This window comes from Hipposideros armiger, unplaced genomic scaffold (genome assembly GCF_001890085.2).
Source record: "Hipposideros armiger isolate ML-2016 unplaced genomic scaffold, ASM189008v1 scaffold_525, whole genome shotgun sequence".
Taxonomy (NCBI): Eukaryota; Metazoa; Chordata; class Mammalia; order Chiroptera; family Hipposideridae; genus Hipposideros; species Hipposideros armiger.
Genome location: NW_017731875.1, coordinates 1,066,777 through 1,086,799, shown reverse-complemented (window position 1 = coordinate 1,086,799; position 20,023 = coordinate 1,066,777). Strand labels below are relative to the sequence as shown.

The window sequence follows — 20,023 nt, the reverse complement described above, 5'->3', positions numbered from 1 at the left end:
TGAAGACCGACAGCATCAGCAGTCGTGTGAGTGTGTCTCTTTCTTTAATTCCCGCTCCCCCCTTCAGGTACTGATTGACTTGTGGTGGCTGGCCCGTCATAGTTGGGGTAATCCCAAATGAAGCTCTACAGAAAAAAATGACCTGGGTTGTTTTTTGTTTTTGTTTTTGTTTTTGCCTTAACTACAGTTGGTCACAGATTTCCTATAAGTGAAGAGAAATCACTAAAATTTTTTTAGGATCTACCTCACAAGTTTCTGTGTGTTTTTTCTTTATTTACTTTCAGCTTGTCAGTTAAAAATCTTTTTGGAACAATTTAGGGCAGAAAGGGTTTGTTTCATTTTATCCAAAGCAGAAAAGTAGTTACGACACAAGGCTAGGTATAGTGGGTGTGGAAACCAGTTTCACAGAGAGCAAGAGCTGGATTAGCAAGAAGCCCCCATGGCAGATTCTGCTTATTGTTTTTATTAGATGGTATGCTTATCTATTTGAGGCAGAGTAGAGTTAAGGTTGTAAAGAAAAATGGAAAGGATAAAATATGACAAAAATGAGAAGTCAAAGGTATGAGAAAGAGAGGTATAAATGGTTAGGAAAAAGAAAGGAAAGAAATCAAAGGAGAGAATTGTGAAAATTTTTTTTTGGTAAGCAATACTACACTAGTGAAGATCCAATATTTTTATTTTGAATCTTACTCTCAATTCAATTGGGAAGTGGCACATAATAGTAGCAGGAATAATAATAATAATAATAATAATAATAATAACAACAACACTGAAAATAATAATAAGAAGAATATCACTGGGAAAAAGACTCAGAACTGTGAAAATGTAGTAAGAAGACAATAATATAATATGATGGGATCAAGGAAACCAAAGGAGAAAGTTTGAAGAACGGAATTCTCACAGGTGGTAAATGAAGCAGTGTATCAAAACCATGGGGTTTTAGATCAAGATGACCTAAGTTTGAATCTCAGCTTTGTTAGATACTAGCTGTGTGAACTTAGACAACTTATTCAACCTACTTGTGCCACAGTTTCTTATTGTGCAAAATAGAGATCATACTAGTAGCCATTTTGTTGGGTTATTATTAAAAGTAAATGGTATTTTGAGAGGATTAAATTATACAAAATGATTAACACAAGATAGCTCATGATAAATGCTCAAGAGTTAGTTTAATAATATAAATAACATGGGGGCTAAAATGTGTCCTTTTGATTAAGAAAAACAGGTGATTGAAGGCTGTCACTGTGATCAAATAGACTACACGTAGCTGTGTCTTCCTTAGATACAGCTAAGGAAGAGATTTAATACCCAGAACTCTTCTCTTCATTTTTTTTAATCTAAGTGATAGAATTACAGTAGAAATGAAATATACTATGTGATGTATTTTTTTTTTTTGCTTAAGCTCCCAGTCCCTGATTGAATTTTAGATTTTTGTATCTAGAGAAGAACATATCTGTGACCTAATTTCATTCCAGCCTATATGGATGACAGTTCAGAGTGGTGAAATGTCTCTACAATGTCCCAGTTGATTGGTGGCATAGGTGAGGCTATAGCACATTCTTCATGTCTAGTCTGGTTCTCTTTCTAGTGTATAATGCAAATTTGAGACAATTTGCCTGATTTATTTCTTTTAGTGGTTCCAAAGACACGTGATATCAAACCAATTGCATCAACCCTCTCTGATTCTCCATCTCTTACTCTATTCCTTAATATTGATTGGTGGCATCATTAGTTTTCTCCAGACAATATGTCTCAAATATTTTATTGCCTTTTATTTATCCCTCACCTAAACTATCACCTGGAATTGTCCGTTTTATTGATTTCTTAATCACTTTTCTTCTCTATTTCCTGTTTTTACTGTTAAGACCATGTTCTTTGTTTTGCCTTGGCCCATTGCGAAAATTTCCCAGAGCAACTCCTGGTAGCTGCCTTCCTTCTTTTCATTTCATCTTTTAAACTATATTTACTCAACAAAAATGTATTATGTACTCATAGCCATCATGGAACTTAAGACATATTGATGAACAATAATACAAAATATGTAATTAGAAGTTTTATAGGTGTGCTATTGGGAAACAGAATGAAAAATAAGCATACAAAGACCTCTCTGAAAAGATTAATCTTAAACTTTGATCAGAGTATCTTCTCCTTAAAACTTCAGTGTATATTAGAGACTTCATAAAATTGTTGAATAATAAATCAATTCTTAGTATACAACTAAAGTAAACCCAAAGTCTTTAGCTGGACTTGTGTAGTTTGTTCTTTCCAAAGTTAGCTCCTTGAAAGCCTAAAGTCTTTTGTTTTTATTAAACAGATCTAATGACACCTCCATTAATCTTTCCACCATCCTCCTAGTTAAAGGAGGATGATGGAAATATGATTGAATGTCTCCTATCACTCGTATCCTGATTTGGCTTGAAGGGTGGTTATTTGTGTACATGTTTCATGATCCCCACAAAGGTAGGATATTCTTGAAATAGAAGATATTTATGGTTTATATTTGATTCCTACTTTAGCATAGTATTATACATAGATCAAACTTAAAGAAATGTTCATTAACTTATCTAATTCTTGTATGTGTTTGCAACCCTCTTATTGTTATTGTATTATCTGTAAAGTGCCTTTTTTTCTCCAGTAATAATATTTAAGTTTGAGCAGAAAAGGAACAAAAGAAGGGAAGGAAAAGAGAAACGTTTGAACACAAACTGGCAGGGATAAATGGGGGGGGGGAAAGCATTATAAGCAAGAGAGAATGGAAGGAAGAATGCAATGTGTGTGGAATATGAGAGGACACTGTCTACTGAGTTAGAATGATGTTATATGCATGTTTCCTTTGCACAGTAGTGGTATAACTGAAGCACGTGCATACTGGAACAATGTGAAGAGAGAACATGGTTCTAATATGCACGACATTAAGTTAATACAACACTGTGCAATCCCAGGACTATCTAGACTTCTATTTTTATTTATATCCAAGTTATTTTTATTTGATGATAAAAGGCTTCATATTGAATTATAGTCACTGATTTAGTGGTCTTGAGCTCCCAAAGAAGCCACACCAGTCGTCTGAACACTGGGGCTCCAGGAAATAAAGTGTGATTAATCACCAGAAATAGAGAAAGAGACAAGGAGAAAAACAATGATGTGCGAAAGCTTACAAGAGACTTTCATGCATGATGTTAAGTCAATAAGTATAATATATCAGCCATAGAGCCTAGGCCAAATTATAAAAACATGAAATGTTTATTATTATTATCATTATTATTATCATTATTATTATCATTATGATTACCAGTAACATTAGTAGCATTAGTCCTATAAAGTCATGGTAACTTTCATGCCAATGAAGCCTATCTGGCTTCTCATCCTTGAATAATTATTGATTATCAGTCCTTTCTTAAGACAATAACTTTAATGCAAGGCCAAAATTCCTACCCAACCTGATAAAATAACCTCAATAATTCCTCTTCTCCTCCTCCTCCTCTTCCTCCTCCTCCTCTTCCTCCTTCTTCTTCTTCTTCTTCTTCTTCTTTTCTTCTTTGGCAATCTCTGAAGTCAGACTGCCAATAATCAAATCTCTACTTCATTGGTTGTAAGTACAAAATAAAATCTTAGGAAAGTTATTGTATCTAGGTGTCCATGTTTTTTGAATTGAAGAAGTACATATAAAACACTTATAATAATACCTGAAACAATTGTTAGAGTCAGGGAATTCAGAGAAAATGGGTCAGGTTTCATTCAGGGCTTACAGAGTAAACACCAACATTATGGATGGGTCACTAAGTGGATCATGAGAAAATAATGAGTCAACATTCAGCAGAGGGTGGGAAAAGATCAAGTCCCAGACTGAGAGAGGAGGTAAGATCACATTCATTTAATGACAGTCAGCCAAGTATTGCAGACTTAGACCAGAGGCTCATCCAGTTGTCCCATCCAATTCTTGAGGGAAATGTGGCTTCCCCTTTAATGCAGATGATAAGGGACTTGGATGTGGGTAGGAGTGAGTGCCATAGATCTATGGAGGAAAGCAATGTCTAGCAGAGAATATCAATTTTCAATTGACAGAAAAGTTATTTACATAAATTATGTTACACTACAGCAAAGATTTTTTTAAACTCAAAAACTTTAATTGACTTTTAAGTGAGAGGTTGGCATTTCAGACAACTATGGACATAGATAGAGTTTCTTGGGACCAGAAAACACTAAAAAAATGAAACAAAACAAAATTTACCACATTTGACTTTTTGAGTATAAAGTACACACCCTATTACATAGGGTTTTTGTATATCATAATATGGGCTGAAAGAATAGTCTATTAAATCATTGTTTCAACTGGTAATTCATTTGAAACCTATATTTACACAATGCATGATTTAAAACTCTTAACTCCACCATGAACACCACCACCAACAAAAACAAATAGAACAATGGGGAAATAAATACACTATAAAATTAAACAGTAGTAGCAGCAGTAAAAGTGCTGTGAAACTGAATTGCCCCACTATTATTTTCTAGTAATTTAAAATTCATTCACCTCAATTTCCTCATCTGCAAACTTAAATGATTATGATTTACCTCAGAGATTTGCTGTGAAAATTAATAGCAAGAATCACTACTTAGTGCTTCCGTGATGCCTGGCCTATTATTAGCATCTGATAACTATAAACTCAACATTATTTCTAACTATTATTATTATTACTGCACTCACATTATTAGTAGTAAAGATATAAACATTAAAAATAAGCTTTACAAATTTTAAGGAAATACTTTTAGAATGATAGCATGTGTATGTTTATAACAGCTTTATTCAAAATAAAAACTATGAAACACTAAGATGCCAATCAATTGATGAATGAATAAATTTGCTCTATGTGATACAGTGAACTAGGATTTAACAATGAAAATGAACCGTGGATACAGTCAACAACAAGAATAAATTTCAAAAGTATTATAGCAAGTAAAAGACTCCAGACATAAAATATTACATTATTTATTATTTAATTTACATGACCTACTCTTAAAGGCAAACTGTATGACAGAAATCAGATTAGTGGTTGCCAGGCACTTGGGTGTGGGAGAAGACTGACCACAAAGAAGTAAAAGGCACTTTTGGGGGTGATGGAAACATTCTACATTTGATTGTGGTGATGATTACATAACTGTAAATATTTTTCAAAGCTCACCGAACTATACATGTACATCTAAACAGAATGAATTACTACTCGTAATTATACATCAAAAAACTTGCCTTAAATATATTTTGTAAATAATATAAATATCATTGCAATAATATTTTGAGGAAACTTATAGATAACAATAGAGTCCAAATGTGTGCACTATATTACTATCCATGATTTATTTTATTTTTTTTTTATTTTTATATAAATGTTTTATAATTGTTACATGACCCTTAAAAGAGTTCATAGTTTAAAAGTTCAGAAGAAAGGTAGGAAAGAAAGCTATCATGTGATTTAAAACTGAAACAGAAAATATATCCAAATTCCATCACCTATTATCTCCTAAAAGTAGGATATATCATTTAACCTTTGTGTGTTTTAAACTATCCATGTATATAATAGAAAATAATATCTACCACAGAGTCTTGATGGGGAGATAAATTAGACACATACTTATATTACTTGGCCATAGTTACACGCTATGCTCTTTTGTTCTTTTTTTAAACTGGGGCCAGGGATTTAAATAAGATATGGATACATAATAAATATTTTCAAATTATTTCTAAATAGTCATTGCTATTGGTATTATTATTTGAATAAACAAACTAATCACAAAAGTTTCTTACTACTCTGGCAATTGCTGGTTGTTTATATCTCCAGTTTAGTTACTACTCATAGGGCAAAAACAAGGAAAAAAGCTGTTTGGTGGGGAAATAGCATCAGATTAGTTTTGTTGTTTATTTATTGCACTACTTTTTAAATCATCCAAATAGTTCAATCTCTCTATGATGCTTTACTCCATCACATGGCCATATGATTAAACTGGATAACAGGGAATGATGGCTAAACAATAAACAAGAATGTTACCTAGAGTAGTGAAAATGACTAATACAATTGTTGATTTTTTAGTAAGTACATGAAGGGCTTTAATCAGTACAACTTACCTTTTCCATATTGGATGGATCCAAAACTGTCCTCACTCAAGATATGAATTTTAATAGCTAATCTGTCTCATACATTAATATGATTCTCAGTCTGTCATGTATGTATTTTATGATTTATAAAATTAATCATAATATAACCCATGTAAATGTCACTGACTTAAGGTGGTTGTGGGAAAAAATGGAGAGGAAACTGTTTATAACATATAAAACATTATACAAGTAAAAATCATTAAATTAATTTTAATTATATATTAACTCTTACCCTTTTGAGGTCCATTTGTTGACTTTTAAATATCCCATTTGATCTCAACACTTACATTACTTTAAAATAAAACAATCTCTGGATTCTCCTTCGTATTTGCTGGGTCTTGATGCTATAAATAATGGGGTTCATCAAGGGTGGGAAAAGGATATAGATGTTGCCCATGAGGACGTGGACTAACGGTGAGAGGTGTTTCCCAAAGCGATGCACCATGGTCAGACCAATGATCGGGATGTAGAAAACTGAAACAGCACAGATGTGAGATACACAGGTCTGCAAGGACTTGGTTCTCTCCTCCTGTGATGCAATAGCTAAGACTGCATGCAAGATCATGACATAGGAGATAAGTATGAGCACTGCATCCAACAACAGGTTGCTGATCACCAGGGCCAGCCCATAGATGCTGTTGAAGCGGATGTCCGAACAGGCCATTCGAATTAAGTCCTGGTGCAGGCAGAAAGAGTGAGAGAGGATGTGGGGACGGCAATAATTTAAGAACTTTAGGCGAACGATGACTGGAGGTATGAGTAAAGTACTCCTACATAAGATTGCCACCCCAATTTTCATGATTTTGTCATGAGTTAGGATGGAGGAGTAGCGTAGTGGGTGACAAATGGCAATGTAGCGGTCAAAGGCCATAGCGAGGAGGACAGAGGACTCCATGAAGGACAGACCATGGATGAAATAGGACTGGGCAATGCAGGCATCCAGGCTGATCTCTTGAATAAACCCCCACAGGATTCCCAGCACTGTATACATGGTGGACAACCCCATGCACAGGTCAGTGAGGGCCAGCATGGCCAGGAAATAGAACATGGGCTCATGCAGGCTCGACTCAGTCCGGATCACATGCAGCACCATGCAGTTTCCCAGGAAAACAATAGCATAGATGGAAGTGAAAGGGATAGAGAACCAGAGGTAGTCAACTTGTAGGCCAGGAAAACCAGTGAGAATAAATCTGGAATTATTGAAGTTCAAGATAGAGATAGCAGACATTAAGAGAGAATTGGGGTATTTTTAGAAAGATGTTGCAAATTAGATCAGTTTATGATCCCCTAATTTCTAGTAATGTTTGTCTATTTTTGAGAAGAAAATGAAATATAATACAATTTCCTTTAGTGTAATAAACTCAGCAAAATAGAGACCTTACTCTTCATCCTGTAGGCCAAAATCCTGTTGTCTAGACACAGAGTTTCCAGTGTTAGTGACTACCAATACCTGGATACTAGGGAGTTTTATGCAGAAACAATAATGATAATGGACACATGGGATTTGGAATGAACTTCTGGGAGTCTCTGTTTATGTCTAAAGAGAGATAATATATTATCACAGGTGTCTACTGTAGCCATGGCTGGCAGCATCCTCAGAAAAATGTGAAATGTATGAGTAATTTTTCTCTTGGGTACCACATATGTTCCTTTACTATCCCCAAAGCGTTGTAAGATCCCAAATGAAATCTAACTTTGCAGAGCATGAAATTTAGGTAAGAGAAACTTAACAAAGTGGAATCAGAAGTTTCATTGCACATTTCATCTTGTTTATTCCCTCTCTAAATCATTTACCTTTGTGCAATTATTTTAATTGTACTTTTTCTTCTCTATATTTCACATCTTTCTTCTCTATTTTCATGCATTTCTTTAGTCTATGTGAGAAATCTACCTTTTCTGACGCTTGCAATAATTTTACTTTTTATCTTTCTCTATAACATAAATAACATACATTTTAAAGTAGAAATTATTAAACCAGTATTTGATCTTGGGTAAACAGCTAGGAATGGAATGGTTAAGTCATATGGCCTAATATTTATTTAATGTTCAAAAATATTGTCAATATGTCTTCCAAAGCAACTGTACCATTGACACTCTGACCAGTAGTATATGAAAATTACAGCTTCTCAATATATTGGCCAATGCTTGGTATAGTTAGATTTTTAATGGTTTTTTTAAAAATTTTGTTTTGCTATATTGATAGGCATGTAGCTATATATCGTGGTTTTAATTTATACTTCCCATATAACAAATGCTTTTTTGCATCTTTTCATATATAAATCTTCTTGGTGAAGTGCCTATTTAAATAATTTTCCCTTTTGTGATGCTGTTTCCTTCTTATTGAGTTTGGCGAGTTCTTTAAATACTTTAATTACAAAATCCTTAGCAGATATATGATTTTCAAATTGTTATACTCAGTTTGCAAATTGACTTTTCTTTCTCTTAACTGTGACCAAAAAAAGCAAAAGCTTTATTTGGATTTTCTTCTAATTTTATTAAATTTATTGGGGTGACATTGGTTAGTAAAATTATATAGGTTTCAAGTGTACATTTCTATAATGCATCAACTATATATTGCATTGTGTATTCACCACCCAGAGTCACTTCTCTGTCCTTCACCATATATGCAACCCCTTTTTCCTTCTTCTACTATCTTTCTCTCCCTTACCCTCTGATAACCACTAAAGTGTTGTCTGTGTCTGTGAGTTTTTGTTTCTTTGTTTGTTTGTCTTGTTCATTTGTTCAGCTTTATATCCCACATATGAGTGAAGTTATATGGCTCTTGACTTTTTCTGCCTGACTTATTTCACTTAGCACGATAATCTCAAGATATATCCATGTTGTTGCAAATGACAGTATTTCATCTTTTCTTATGGCTGAGCAATATTGCATTGTGTATATTTAACACATCTTCTTTATTCAATCATCTATCAAAGGACACTTTGGTTGTTTCCATGTCCTGGTCACTGTGAATAATGCTGCAATGGATATAGGGGTATATATAATATCTTTATGGACAAATGTTTCCAGATTTTTTGTAGATACCCAGAAGAGGGATTGCTTGGTTGTATGGTAATTCTATTCTTAATATTTTGAGGAACCTGCATACTGTTTTCCATAGCGGCTGTACCAATATACATTCCCACCAGCAGTGTAGGAGGGTCCCTTTTTCTCCACAACCTCTCCAACACTTGTCTTGTTTAATTTTTGTTTTATCTACAAACTCATTGTCAAATCCAAGATCATCAAATCCAAGATCACAACAATTTATCATATGTTTTGTTCTGGAAGATCTACATTTTATCTTTATGTCTATGATCCATTTTGAGTTAAATTTTTTTTTTTAAGATTTTTATTGGGGAATTGCGGGGAGGGGAACAGCGCTGGGGAATTGGGGGAAGGGGAACAGACAAGTTGCTGTTGTTTTGTTCTTCAATCTAGTTGTGGAGGTCGTTGCTTCACTGGCCCAAGCTGGCACCATCATTGTGCTCTTCTCTGGCGAGGCAGATCAGTCACCGGCTTCTGGATGGCCGCTCACTGCGGCTGCTGGCCGCTCACGCTGGCTGCTGGCTACACGCGGTAGCCCATGGCAACCCACTGCCACAGGGACTGCAGCCTACGCCGTCGCCGGCGACTCACGGCAGCCCAGCTCCAGGTTGAGCTGTTGTTCAGCATCTTAGCTGTGGAGGGCAGTGTCACTGGCCCTCATATGTGGGATCCGAACCGGGGCCCTCTGGCATCCCAAGCGAGTTCTTAACCATCGCGCCACTCGGCCGGCCCTTGAGTTAATTTTTATATAAGGTTATAGTAATCAAAACAATATGGTACTGGCATAAAAACAGACACATAGATTAATGGAACAGAATAGAGGGCCTAGAAACAACCCATGCTTATATTGTCATTTAACCTATGATAAAGGAGGCAAGAATATACAGTGGGGTAAACACAGTCTATTCGATAAATGGTGTTGGGAAAACTGAACAGATACATACAAAAACACTGAAGCTGGACCACCTTCTTATACCATATACCACAATAAACTCAAAATGGTTTAAATACTTAAATGTAATACCTGAAATCATAAAACTCCTAAAAGAAAACATAGACAGTAAACTCATTGACATTGCTCTTAGTAATATTTTTCTGATCCATCTCCTCAGGCAAAAGAAACAGAGAAAAAAATAAACAAATGCATACAACTAAAAAGTTTGTGCCCAACAGAAGAAACCATCAATAAAAGAAAAAGACATCCTACTGAATGGGACAGGATATTTGCCAATGATACAGCTGAAAAGGAGTTAATATCCAAAATTTATAAAGAACTCATACATTCAACATCGAAAAAATGAAATAAAACAGTTCAATTAAATTATGGGCAGAGCACCTGAATAGACATTTCTCTAAAGAGGACATAAACATGATCAATAGACATATGAAATGTTGCTTAATGTCACTAATCATCAGAAAAATGCAAATCAAAACCACAATGAGATGTCACCTCCCACCTGTCAGGATGGCCATCATCAATAAATCATCAAACAACAAAAGTTGGTGAGGATGTGGAAAAAGGGGAACTGTTGGTAGGACTGCAAATTGCTGCAGCCACTATGGAACATGATATGAAGCTTCCTTTTAAAAATTGAAAATAAGACGACCTTATGACCTAGCAATTCCACTTCTGGGTATTTATCCAAAGAAATTAAAATACTAATTTGGAAAGATATATGCACCACGATGTTTATTGCAGCACTATTTACAATAGCCAAGATATGGAAGCAACCAAATGCCCATCAATACATGATTGGAAAAAGAAATGGTTGTACAATACATATACAAGGTCCTACAATGAAGTTCGCGAACTTGCAACCATTAGCTTACATTGGCAGCACTGTACAAACAGCTCAGTAAGGTTTCATAACCTTGGCATATCAGTGTCTCACAGCTGTGTTCATGATGATGTGTGGCGGTGTCTTGCTGAGTAGCGTTCATTATTATTGTTGCATGTTTTTGTGAGCCATTGCGAGAATGTCTGAGCTTGAATTAGAGCAACGAACACGCATCAAATTTCTTGTTAAACTTGGCAAGAGTGGAAGTGAAATCAGGGACATGTTAGTCCAGGTTTATGATGGTGTTTCTTGACGTCTCATTTATTAAATCAAGTGTTAAGGGCAGTCCAAGATGGAGACTTACTCTTCTAAAACTTTAAGGGCAGAACTGCAGTCACTGAGATTCAGGGATGGAGGCCTAGGAGCCTTGCAATGCTTCTTACATATGCTTTCCCCCATACAAAACAGTAATAATTTAAGCAAAGGGGAAGTTGGATAAATTTATGGCCTTTAGAGACGATGATTTTTGTCACACTTGTTTCTCAGGAGAATTGCATCATAGTCCTTGTCCAAGTACTGATACTATTTTTTTTCTGTATCTGCCTCTGGGAATGGTTTTCTCTATCTGCATAGAATGCAATGCATGAGCAGGTGCACGCACGTAAGTTTAGAGTACTGGGTTTGTGAGTATGTATTCCCACAGGTGCCTGTGAGATCTAGAGAAGAATATTTAGAGAGGATCCAAAGGGAGTGTGCTTGTATAAAAGGGATTAGCCTCAAGTTTAAGCTCTGAGTAGGCATTCTGAAAAGGACATTACTATTTCTTTAAAATCTGAGCTAGGGCATGAAGGGTGTTAAAAATGGTGCTGATTTTCTCTTGGTCTAGTGGGTATTCTGTTGGCTCCTTTCATTTCTTCTCTCAGCAACAGTGGAATTCTTCAGATCTGCAACTAAAACAGGTATGTATCCTTGCTTAGTTCAACATAGGAGGGTAAAGCTCTAATAAAAACAAATGAAGAAGGTAAAGGGAGTCAAACTTATGGTGGTGGAAGAATTCATTGACTTTGGGTGGTAAACACACACTGCAATATGTAGATGATGTATTATAGAAATGTATGCTTCAAACCTATATAATTTTACTAACAAATGTCACCATAATAAATTTAATTTAAAAAGTAAAAAAAACAAAACAAAACAAAAAAAGCAAAAACCAAATGAAGCTTGTAAATCAAGGTACAATGATTCTTAGCACTTTTTTCTAGACAGATTCTATATTTTTCCTAATCCTTGTCTTCCATTTACCCCTGCAGGTGTACACCTGAAAAGCAATAAGTCAAATGAATTTTCATCTGTACTAAAATTTATATATTTTAGATATTTAATTAATTCATGTAAATTAAACTCTGACTTATTAATTTTCAATGAGATGTATTAATTAAACAGTCCAAGTTTTTCAATGAGGACACAAAGGAAGAATATGGACTTCTACTTAATGAAATCAAGAATTTTCATAGTGATGGTGATGCTTGAGCTGAGAGTTGAATAATAAACAGATACTTGTTAGATGGTAATGTCATGAGTACAGGAGAAAAATCTAAAAGAAACAGGCTATAAGCATAGGAAATTACAGAATTTCAAAATGCATTTCCTAATGAGTAGCAAGAAGTTTGTAAGGAAGGTTGAAGTGAATGACAATAATATTAATAGCATCCAATGATATAGCGCTTCCTATGTGTCAAACATTCTTATAAGCATATTGTTTTCAAATAATGCTTTCAAGCATTGTTTTTAAGGAATGCTCTTATTATTCATACGAGGAAGGATGATCATTATCTCTATTCATTAGCCAAGACAAATGAGGCCCAGAAAACTTTTAGTAACTTGGCAGAGGACACAGAGCTGATGGTAGTAGAGTTTAGATTCAATTTCCAGAATTCATGATGACCTTAAACACTTCACTATGAAGTTTTCCATGTAGTCAGAGTACAGCTCCCAGGTAGTTTCATATAACCTTCATGCTGGGAAGTATAAAATACCACAGCTACATGAATTTTTATATTTCATTAAAAAATAAAACTTTGGGGGAAGAAGGGATAGTAGAAAAAAGTAAAAGGGGTCAAATATATGGTGATGGACGGAGAACTGACTCTGGGTGGTGAACACACAATGTAATATATAGATGATGTAGTACAGAATTGTACACTTGAAACCTATGTAATTTTACTAACCATTGCCACCCCCAATAAATTTTAATAAAAAGTTAGATTTTTGCACAACTAAAAATAAATAAAACTTTGGATTGCATAGAAGGCGTGAATTAGGGCATAGAAAGATCTAAGTTAGAGAAAACAATGAAGATAAAATTCCAGCAAATACATGTGAGCAAAACAGACTGAAAAGAGTAATCACAGAGATGAGACAAGGGAATGGATGGGTATGCAGAGGCTGAATCTCTGAATCTACATGCAAGGATGAGAGACTTTGAAAGAATGGTAAAACATGCAGTGCTTTTCCTCTAGAGAAATTTGGTATTTTACAGCCATTCCTAAAAATAGGCATAAAAGAACTTCCCTACAGAAGTTCTAAACTCACTGATATACATCGGTGAATGTTGGATTGAGAAAGACTAATCCAAAATAATGCCAAATTAGCTTTTCACTACTGTCTCCTTACTTAGTCACCTTCCACAGTGAGCTCACTCACCGTACATAATCAAACATAGAATCCAGCCTTAGAAATCATAATTATCTCTCAAACTTAGCTATTTCTTTATAGCAGTTATAAAATAGGTTATGCATTTTTATACTCTTACCTCTTTTAATGTTGAAAATTTAGATAACATTTTGAAACCAGGAAACTTCTTCATCAAGCTAAAGTCACCCATTGCCAAGAAAAAATGAATTCTGAAAAAATTCTTTGGATAGGATGTCAACACAGATTCTGAAGTGGAAAAAGATGCAAAAAGGAATAGAATGGGATAGGCTATATATAACTTTAGTCTATGTTAATGTAGTATTGATCTCAATATGTAAGAGAAAAATAAACTTCCAGAAGGTTATAATAGTGTCTTTTATATGGAAATTGTAGTCAAATGTATAAATTGGAACATAAACTAACACTTCTATAGCAGAATGAATGAACTTGAAGGAAAGGAAACTGAGGTATGTAATACTATCCAAGAGTAGCTTGTCTAGGAAAAGCTAATTGAAAGAGACATAGAAAAGAAAGAAATGCAGTAAGATTGTGGAAAATCACCACACTTTTATTAAAAGGATAATTCCAAATAATTATATTTGCTGCATTATTTTAAAACTTTTATGTATCATCTTGTCAAAGAAAAATTTATTTTTTATAATCTCTGCAAGGTTGGGTTAGATGAGAATTTCAAGATATTTTACCTCATTCTATTGAAACAAAGAATAATTAGACTTTATATTATAATAGCAATCATATTCATAGGAAATAGGTGAAAACTGGTTAGTTTTTATCAATAACAGATCTTAAATTGAACCCCACTGAACAAATATTATTACCTATTCAATATCATAGTGTATTTGAAATATTTTTATTCCTTATGTTGATGATCTCTAATGTATTCTACTAAAATAATAGTAATTAATATCATTTATCTGTACATATTTTCATTTTTATTTTTATTTAATTTTTGGGGTGACTATTTAGTAAAATTATATAGGTTTCAACTGTAGAGTTCTATAATACATCATCTATACATTGCATTGTGTGTTCACAACCCAGAGTTTTTCTATCACCATATATTTGACCCCCTTTACTCTATTCTACAACCCCTCCTCACCCTTACCCTCCAGTAGCCACTAAACTATTGTCTGTGCCTATGAGTTTTTGTTCGTTTGTTTGTCTTGTTTATCTGTTGCTTTCAGTTTTATATCCCACATATAAGTGAAATCATATGGTTCTTGACTTTATCTGTCTGACTTATTTCACTTAGCATGATAATCCCAAGGTCCATCCATGTTGTCACAAATGACAGTAATTCATGTTTTCTTATGGCCGAGTAATATTCCATTGTGTATATGTACCACATACTCTTTATCCAATCATCTATCAAAGGACACTTTGGTTGTTTCCGTGTCTTGGCCACTGTGAATAATGCCACAATGAATACAGAGCTACATACATGTTAACAGGTAAATGTTTTCAGATTTTTTGGGTAGATACCCAGAAGAGACATTTCTGGGTCATAGGGCAATTCTATTCTTAATTGTTTGAGGAGCCTCCATATTGTTTTCTTTAGTGACTGTATCAGTTTACATTCCCACCAGCAGTGTATGTGGGTTCCTTTTTTTCCACAACCTCCTTAACACTTGTTACTACATGTCTTGTTGATGATACCCATTCTAACAGGTGTGAGGTGATATCTCACTGTGCTTTTGATTTGCATTTTCCTAACAGCTGCAAAAAAACAGATCTTTTCATATATCTGTTGATCATTTGTATGGCTTCTTGAGAGAAGTCTCTGTTTGGGCCCTCTGTCGATTTTTTAATTGGATTGTTTGTTTTTTGTTGTTCAGTTGTATGAGTTTTTGTTTGTTTGTTTGTTTGTTTGTTTGTTTAGCTGAGCCATCCTGCCACCTGTTGGCAGCTTGGGCCGGGACTCGAACCGCTGTTTCTCAGAGCTCAAACTCTTGAGCAAGCTCTTAACCAACTGAGCCACTTGGCCAGCCCCCAATGTATGAGTTCTTTATATATTTTGGATATTAGCCCCTCATCAGAGGTGTTGTTGCAATTATCTTCTCCCATTTGGTTGGTTACCTCTGTCTTGTTGATGGCTTCTTATGTTGCGCAGAAGCTTTTTATTTTGATATAGTCTCATTCATTTATTTTTGCTTTTAATTCCCTTGCCTTTGAGGTAAAATTCATATAATCCTCTCTGAAACCAAAGTCCATAAGTTTAGCACTTATGCTTTCTTCTATGCAATTTATTGTTTTAGGTCTTATATTTAGGTCTTTGGTCCATTTTGAGTTAATTTTGGCATATGGTGACAGCAGTCTAGTTTCATTCTTTTCCATGAGACTTTCCAATTTTCCCAGCACTATTTATTGAAGAAATTTTCATTTCTCCATTGTATGTTTTTGGCTCTTTTATTCATATATATTTTCAAATAAAGATATTATTTATTGATCAGATTTTGGTAATCAAAATTTTCCTGGAGAAGTAAAGCACATAGCAACTTTTATTTTTTGGCCATTGTTTTATCAAATAAAATTTTTCCCATATCAAATTTGCAGCTCTAAATTTTCATAAGAAATTGTCATTCACATATCATTTTTTTTCTACACCCAAAATATCTAATTTTATCCAAGTTTATGGAGAAAAATTCCCCAGCATCCACTTCTGGAATGAAGGTAGAGTCCAACTATGTTACACCACTTTTATATGCTTCTTGATGTGAATATTTTTAACATGACACTTATAATATGGCATTTTCCAGTAAGTCATTGTCTTGTTGAAATTGAGGACCCTACTTGATCAGTTCTTATTGCCCTAGTGCTTACTATAGCACTTGAAATAGTGAGTATGCCTTTCATTTCTTTCTGCCTGATCTCTTGACTAAATGCTTCTTGGGATAGGACCAGGAAAGATTATTTGGTAATGTATCAGTATATCACCATATACTTCCATATTCTATTAACAAACAAGTAAAACTGATATTAAGTGGGATAATTTTTAACTGACAATATACAACCATATGTCCTCACTTTACTAGAATATTTCTTTTCTCAATAATGAATGTGTGTATTCCTGTTAGTATCTAAGTGTTTGTGTGTGTGCAATGAGAGAGAGGGGGGGGGAGAGACAGAGTGAGATACAGAGAGGAACAGATAGAGGAGAAAAGTAAAGGGGGAGGAAAGTGAGAGGAGTGTTGAATTAAGCTAGCTCATTCAGGGAGTTTGTATCTGTATTCTTGTACAAACTTAATTGCTCAATGAGTATGTCTTACAAAATGCCATTTGAAACCACATTTAACCTCTGATTGTATAAATCTAGGTGAGAACAGAAAATAGAAGATAGACACTCAACACAACTTCTACCCTGAATCCGAAGCTCAAAAACAGGGAGTTGTAAGCCATCATGTTCAAGCTCAATGGCACAGTCTTCATGCCCTCGGTACTGACACTGATTGGGATTCCTGGCTTGGAATCTGTGCAGTTCTGGATCGGCATTCCTTTCTGTGCCATGTACATCACTGCTCTGCTTGGGAATTCCCTGCTCATGGTCATCATCAAATCTGAGTCCAGCCTCCACGAGCCCATGTATCTCTTCCTGGCACTGCTTGGAGCCACAGACATTGCTCTCAGTACCTGCATCCTACCAAAAATGCTGGGAATATTCTGGTTTCATCTTCCAAAGATATACTTTGATGCCTGTCTTTTACAGATGTGGCTCATTCACAGCTTCCAGAGTATTGAGTCAGGTATTCTGCTGGCCATGGCCCTGGATCGCTATGTGGCAATCTGTGATCCTCTGAGACATGCAACCATTTTCACTCACCAACTTCTCACAGAGATTGGGGTTGGATTGACACTCAGGGCAGTCCTCCTTGAGACTCCTTGTCTCATCCTCATCAAATGCAGGCTGAAATATTACCAGACCACTGTTGTCTCCCATTCATACTGTGAACACATGGCCATCGTGAAGTTGGCAGCAGAAGATATTCGAATCAACAAGATCTATGGTCTGTTTGTGGCTTTCAGTATACTTGGCTTTGACATAATCTTCATCACCCTCTCCTATATTCGAATATTTATAACTGTCTTCAGTCTGCCTCAAAAGGAAGCCAGGCTCAAAGCCTTCAACACCTGCATTGCCCACATTTGTGTCTTCCTTGAGTTTTACCTCCTAGGTTTCTTCTCCTTCTTTACACACAGGTTTGGGTCCCATATTCCACCTTATATTCATATTCTTCTGTCCAACCTTTACCTGCTTGTCCCACCTTTGCTCAATCCTATTGTGTATGGGGTGAAGACCAAACAGATTCGAGATCAAGTATACAAGGTTTTTCACTCTAAGTTTGCTTCTTGATTCTCCATTACCTTATTTTATTTCAAAAATCAACAACAACAACAAAATACAGAAAAACTTTTTTTTTCCAACCCTGTTGCTCAGAGCTCGCGCTCTTGAGCAAGCTCTTAACCAATTGAGCCACTTGGCCACACCTCAGAAAAACATTCTTGATGAGAATCTGTGATTTATCAAGTTTACTGTGTACTAAAGTTATGGAATTCTAGTTTTGCATTCAATACAGTAAGACACTGACTCTTACTGAAATACTTTCACTGGTTTTGGATAGAGAATTAGTTGAAACACACAGAGCTAATCATATCTAGTCCACACATGGCAAAAATTATGAAAGAAGTATTGAAGCTCAATAAGTTCTAAATGACAGGCATTTTCTTTTCTTTTCTTTTTTAGATTTTATTGGGGAATTGGGGAAAGGAACAGTGTTGGGGAATTGGGGAAGGGGAACATTGTGTTTTTCCAGGACCCATAAGCTCCAAGTCAAATTGTTGTCCTTCAATCTTAGTTGTGGATGGTGCAAGCTCAACTCCAAGTCCAGTCACCACATTCAATTAGTTGTGGGGGGTTGGAGGAGTGAGGGGAGTTGGGGGAGGTGGGGGTGGGGGCAGCACAGCCCACCATCCTATGCGGGAGTTGAAGCCAGCAGTCTTGTTGTTAAGAGCACACACTCTATCCACTGAGCCATCCGGTCGGCAGTTCAGCTCAAGGTGCTGAGTTCAGTCTTAGTTGCGGGTAAGAGTAGTCCACCATCGAACAGGCAATCTTGTTGTTAGGAGCACATGCTCTCACCTGCTGAGCCAACCTGCCACCTCTTGACAGCTCAGCGACAGCTCAGCAGCAGCTCAGCTTGCGGGCAGAGTCACTGGCTCATGTGGGAACTGAACCGGCAGCCCTGTTGTTCAGAGCTCGTGTTCTTAAGGCAACACTTAACCAACTGAGCCACTCGGCTGGACCCTGACAGGCATTTCTTAAAAGAAAAATTAAATCTTAATATTTTACCTTTGTTTAAAAACATCAAGTGGCATTTTTGCCACGACATAAGAAATTCAGTCTAATGTATTATAATTCTAATGTATATCAAACTAAATCTCTCATTTATCTACTATCATGTATGTTCCTACCTCATCATCATAAAACTCTTTATTGAATGGCTGTGAATTAGCATTAAGTCGAGATTGAAGTTATTCATTTATACATCAAAATGTAGTCAGAATCTATTTTTTCCCCAAAATATATTTCACACAGCCTACTACAGGGGCATATATAATAGAGCTCTACAGAAATTAAACTTCAGAAGATAAATTTGGATGAAAGACAAATGTGGAATGATGAGCAGCTAACATTCATTCTTGTTTTGTGTGAAGATCTTACAGATAAGTACAATAAATTTTAAATGGAAAACTTTATAACTACAGCTCAAAAGGAAAACAATAAATTATGCAAGTAAAACTATATATATATATTTTTAAATATGCTCATGGTTTTGTGGTTATTTTTGTGTTTCTCTCGAACTGACTTCCAAAATAATTATACTTGGATTCCTCTATAGAAAGTTGCATTAGTGTTTATTGACTTTTATCTTAAAATAGGTTTTATTGTAAAGGTCAGGTGCAGGCTGATAAATACAACTAGGCAAATATATGGTGAATGGAAGGAGAACTGACTCTGGGCAGGGAACACAGTGCAATATATAGGTGATGTATTATAAAAATGTACACATGAAACCTATAAAATTTTACTAATGAATGTCACCCCAATAAATTTCATAAATAAATACAAAATCAAAACAAAACAAAATGCCCTTTTGTAAAATGTATGGAAAGAGAAATATGTGTACAGATCTTAAGTTTAAGTAATAAAAAGTATGGACACCAAAAAAAAAAAAAAAAAAAACTAGACACAGATTTTGTTTTACTATGGCTTAATGGTATAGCAAACTGATGGCCAATGCCAGCACTTAGAATATTTAGAGATGTGGAATTGGAC

At 35.2% G+C, this 20,023-nt stretch overlaps 2 protein-coding genes across 2 annotated transcripts; one reads left to right on the top strand and one right to left on the bottom strand.

The window, feature by feature from the left end:
• Positions 1-6,434: 6,434 nt before the first annotated feature.
• On the bottom strand, positions 6,435-7,385 carry LOC109396505 (olfactory receptor 51V1-like). The gene has a single exon (XM_019668365.1). The coding sequence runs from the start codon at positions 7,377-7,379 to the stop codon at positions 6,435-6,437; it is 945 nt and encodes a 314-aa protein (XP_019523910.1). The 5' UTR covers positions 7,380-7,385.
• A 9,704-nt stretch (positions 7,386-17,089) lies between these two features.
• LOC109396542 (olfactory receptor 52A5-like) lies at positions 17,090-18,040 on the top strand. The gene has a single exon (XM_019668405.1). The coding sequence runs from the start codon at positions 17,090-17,092 to the stop codon at positions 18,038-18,040; it is 951 nt and encodes a 316-aa protein (XP_019523950.1).
• Positions 18,041-20,023: the final 1,983 nt, after the last annotated feature.

Coding starts and splice junctions, on each gene's coding strand:
- LOC109396542 (XM_019668405.1), top strand. CDS start 17,090: ATGTTCAAGCTCAATGGCACAGTCTTCATGCCCTCGGTACTGACACTG.
- LOC109396505 (XM_019668365.1), bottom strand. CDS start 7,379: ATGTCTGCTATCTCTATCTTGAACTTCAATAATTCCAGATTTATTCTC.